Source organism: Pinus tabuliformis, chromosome 7 (assembly GCF_031772625.1).
Source record: "Pinus tabuliformis cultivar Carrire ecotype Pingquan chromosome 7, CPIR1, whole genome shotgun sequence".
Taxonomy (NCBI): Eukaryota; Viridiplantae; Streptophyta; class Pinopsida; order Pinales; family Pinaceae; genus Pinus; species Pinus tabuliformis.
Window position 1 is genome coordinate 1,804,624,205 of NC_142293.1, and position 5,011 is coordinate 1,804,629,215.

General features: G+C 38.4%; 1 protein-coding gene across 1 annotated transcript; it reads right to left on the reverse strand.

The window, feature by feature from the left end:
- Nucleotides 1-3,578: 3,578 nt before the first annotated feature.
- On the reverse strand, nt 3,579-4,151 carry LOC149255567 (uncharacterized). The gene is made up of 2 exons (XM_089455077.1): nt 4,014-4,151; nt 3,579-3,905 (listed from the first exon to the last, which is right to left on the reverse strand). Exons 1-2 carry the CDS (start codon nt 4,149-4,151, stop codon nt 3,579-3,581), a joined length of 465 nt encoding a protein of 154 aa, XP_089311203.1.
- Between the last annotated feature and the right edge of the window lie 860 nt (nt 4,152-5,011).

The window sequence follows — 5,011 nt, forward strand, 5'->3', positions numbered from 1 at the left end:
AAAATATTTCAAATTAGCGGATTTGTGTCAAACCATGATTTTGGGATCAGTGGAGGATGAGAGAATGTTTAGTACATTATCATTCTTGAAGTTGAAGTTGAGGAACAAGCTTGATAAACATGTGGATACATGTTTAAGATTATATGTAACAAAGTATGACATTGACAATTTTCCATATGAAAGAGTGGTAACTCTTTGGCGATCAGATTGTGATAGAAGGGGAGAAAACAATATAACAAATCTCTCTAATGAACTTGATATAGAACATAATGTTTTGGAGGCTCATAATGATAGTTCATTTAGAGAAGATCATGTTCACAATTTAGAAAATGAGGACCAAGATGAGAATTGGGAAATTGAAATACCTTAGGACTCTTATTTTGGTATACATGTGCCATTTATCATGCAAGATTACTATATTTCAAATCCAGGTAAAAATAGGTTCTATATTTGTATTTTTCATTGTAACATTACATCGACATTAAATTGATGCGTGTCATTTTAAGATTCTTGTTTCATATTTAATCATTACATTGTTTGTTTCTTATCTGTGACAGGAAATAACGTTGGATTTGATAAGGTTGGGACCTATTTATTTTCACATAGATAGTATCCGACTATTATTAAATGATAAATAACTAATTTAACAAGACTTTCAAGTCATTTGTCAGCCATTTCTTGTCAGTCATTTGTCAACCATTCTTTCAAGTCTTTCAGGTACTAAGTTGTTCGAGTCCCCACATTTCCTTAGGACCATTAAGGGATGAGATAACATGAGTCAATCCAACTCATGCCCCGAATTTACTTTTTACCTGTTGATGTAAGTGTTTTGTTACCACTTATCACCAACAAAATTCTACCATAACATAACCCAACTTGAAGACAACACTTCATCTTCCTTTCACATAAATTCTCTATGGATCTCCCTACTATACTTTCCCGAGACCAACATCCCTTCTTGGTAGGTCTCTCCACCATACCAGTAATTGCACAATAGACACACACTAGTAACTACCACATTCTATAAATCTCTCTAGTCTCAGTTATTGGTGTCCCTATCACACTCGACCAATACAATGTTGCAGGTCTATTTTTTATCATACCTTTATTTTTTGTTATTTTGTGTATTTAACTTAGCACTATACTAGAGTAATGAGTTAGTGTCCTTTGGATTTGATCTTTGATTGGAAATGAAGTCATATTTGATGAAGCTGGGACCTATTTCTTTTTGCATAGATAGTGTCCTAGTATTAAATGATAAATAACTGATTTAAGAAGTCTAACGCTAAGCAACAATGCGCTTATTCAAGTACATGAAATTGTATTGATGTCTAGCTCTGATGTCTTAGAAAATTTTAGTGGTTTTTTCACTGCTTGTTTAGAGGATTTTGTCAAGTTTGAAATTTTTGGTTTGTTTTGGTTAGCTTTTTTTAGTCACTTGACTCATTTCATGCATAGATTGGTAGATCTAGTTTTATTTTTATAATTATTATTGTTTTCTTTATATATTTGGTGGTTTAAGGAAAGATATTTGATTTGTGGCATGATTTCAGCATCTTCACCTTTTAGAATATAGTAAAATATTTTTCTTCTTTTATATTTACTTGGAAAATAATTATTGATATTTGGAAAGGAAAATAAGCCCTAGGTAGCTAAGTGAAGAGAAAAATGGTCTATGTACTAGGCTCCCACGCATTCATTGTAGGAGACTTATTTGCATGAGATCGACATTCCTTTTATGCAATTACACTTTGTCAAGGTGGAGCTAAGTTCGATGACCTGGGAAGAATAGTGACAACTGATCATAATGCTAAGGAGATTATAATGTTGGTTTCAAAAGCAGGATTGTGAAAATTGTTTGCACTAGTTCTTATTTTGGTCATATTTACTACCAAATTTGTGTATTGCTAATTTTTTACATTTGTAATGACCTTGTGCAGAGTTGGTTTGAAGAGCCTGATGTTAGAGCAAGAAGACTCTCTACAAACCACAAGGACTACATTGTATTGGATGACCAATTCTTGGAGGGCACTCGATGTTCTTGGTGTTACCGAGTCTCTTTGTTCGAAGCATCAATGAATACAATGGTATGGCCATAACATCACTTAATTTAATCATATTTACTAATCTCCTAATATCATTTCAATACATCAAATTGTTCTATTTTGATGGAATTTAGAGATACATTAGTAATGTTTTTTTTTTGTGTAAGTCAGCTTGTTATATTAAAAAGAAGTATTTATAGTAAAAAAAGTCTGCACCTGCAGATAGAGGGTTGTTAGACTGCAAGCCTAACCCCAAAATTGACCAAAAGAGAAAACCATACTACCACAAGCACACCACGCACGGTGGCAAAGCAAAAGAGGTTTACTAAAACAAACAACTAAACACCTGCCTAACTGAGGCAGCAGACAGACTTTAGCAGTGACAAACCAACTAACCAGCATAGCATAAAGGACCATAACAGACCAGTCGAAAAAGCCCAAAAACCAGCCGAGGCATAAACCAACCCCTTTACATCTTGAGCAAAAAATAATTCCTGGATGCTTCCGGAGCTGATTTAGACATTGAGATGCCTGCCTGTGCAGGCTTGGGATGATTGCTTTGATAATCACCCGTCGGTTCTTCCTTTTGGTTTTCGACCTGCCTTGCATCCTGACTAATAGTTTGCCTTAAGAGTTTGATTAACACCGTGGGCTTCTTTGTAATGATATATACCTGTTGCTCTAGCGCGCTTACCTTGAATTCCAGGCTCTCCAAAATCGCTATGTGTTCGTCAGTATTAGCCTCAGTGATGTGCTGGACCTTACGCATTTGCTTCGCATAGTTGCGCTACATGATTAAGGCTTTAGCTAATAGTGTTTTCATTCTCTAGCTTTCTGCTTGTGTCCTCACAAATTGGGTAGCCTGCGTGGTGACAGTTCCTGGAGCCAGTCGACTTCCTCTTCCATTTCTTGCTCTTTCAGCTTCTTTTCTTCCTCAGTTACCATAGCTTCCATGTCATTAATCTTTCTCTTATTCTTCTGCGATGTGTGAGTTTCATACATCTCTCTGGCCATCTTGAGATCTCTATTAGAAGAGGCGTTACGACTACCTTCCCCTGCCATGATCGTGCTTTCACTCATTGTATAGTTCTGGGTACTTTCAGCAGAAGAGAGGGGTTCTGGCCTATAACACGATAAAAAAATTCTTTTGCCCCCGCCTTTGGTTGATACTAAATAGAAGTTGCCTGGGAGATTACCGGCTGAAGACCGCCTTTTCCTTTGCAACTTGCAGGTCATATCATAATTACTTCTGCATGATGGAGAATTGTTTTGGTAGTGGCTCGTATTCTTTCCCTTACGGTTACTTTTTCTCTCCTACTTCAGTGTCTGCCAAGTGTCCCACTCCTTGACATGGCGTAGGCGGCACATATCCTTATTAATCATACTTGATAACATACCATCTTTCTTCTGCTCGAGCCATGAATGCGCCAGATTTGCTTGTCCTTCTTTCCTCTGCCAATCTTTAATGGTGCCTGCATTTCCAGCATGTCTCATCATAGTATGACGTCGTTATAGCCTTCCCACATATCAATCTCATTTATCGTCACCCAAATCTTGCCTAAAGAGCTGGGTGCACTTTTCTTTTAATTTCGGGCAGGCTACACTCTGCCAATAGCTGTCCCACGTAGTATTTGGGTGCTCGATTCCATAGTTCGCCAAATGGTCCGCAACCATAATAGCTTTCTGTCGCACAGCCTGAAAAATCAGACCTTTCATCTCTCCCAGCAATACTGTGATGTTGTCTGTAATGTTGGCAAGTCTCCAATGTTTAGTCACCTTACTTGCTTTAGCTCCCACGTAAAGCTTCCTTGCCGTTGTGATTGCCAGCTCTGAATCTCCCTCAACCACCGCTTTACCAACCTATGCATCTCTTAGGATTCTGAGTCCTTGTTCCATGGCAGCAAACTCCATCTCGTTATTTGTTCCTTCCCCTAAGGCTCTACTGTAGATGTGTTGAATCTCCCCTACATTGTCCCTTATGATGCCCCCGATGCCCGCCAAACCTAGATTACCTCTGGACGCTCCGTTGAAATTCATCTTGAGAAAGCCTGAAGGTGGACGCTTCCAGCCAATTGACACGGTGTTCGATTCCTGTTGGTAGTTCATAGTGACCATGCTTCTGCCGACGTCCAATTTGAAAGCTTTTAAAATGTGTAAGTTTCTAACAAAAGCTTGGTTATCTGGTTCTACTCTGCATCTTACCAGGATTAATTGTCTTACATTTTGGGTAATTGTATCTAGAGAATCATTTATGTCTCTATATTAATTCTGAAAAATTCTTCTATTTCGTTCCTTCCAGATGGTCCAGGTTATAAATCCTGGCAAGGTTTTCCATATGCTATTAATTCTTGTATTACTTGAATAAGCGCTTTGCCAATTCATAATGGTGTCCTGGATAGAGTCCCTGGTTCTATCTGTCTTTTGCATAATGTTTTCCGCCCAGTTCCATAGGTGACAAGCCCAATCGCAAGTATTGAAGAGAAGGTTCATCGTTTCTTCATCCAAATTGCACATCGGGCATCTAGATGAGCCATGAAACCCTTTCTTGCGGAGATTCTCCCAAGTGAGGGTTTTCCTTCACATCAGAAGCCAAATGAAGGTTTTACTCTTAGGCCAAAACAAAGAATCCCAAACCTTATTGCTCCATTGAACCACCTCCATTTGCTCTAGATTTTTGAGATGATCTCTGGCTTCCCTTAGCGTGAAGTTTCCACTACCTTTCATGCCCCATCTTAGCTGGTCTTTTTCATCAGCTTTTATTATCTTCCTTTTGTTTAGCTGGTTGAGCAGATCTCTTATTTTGTTATTTTCCTTAGTTGAACTTTCTGTGTCGTTGAACATCCAATCTCTCCATTCCTGGTCCCTACTACTATGATTCCAGTACTGATGGACAACGTTTCTTCCCCTTTCCTGACTTTGTCTCTGAAGGGTTGCAAACTCTGTGCCTTCAAGCTCCGGGAATTGCT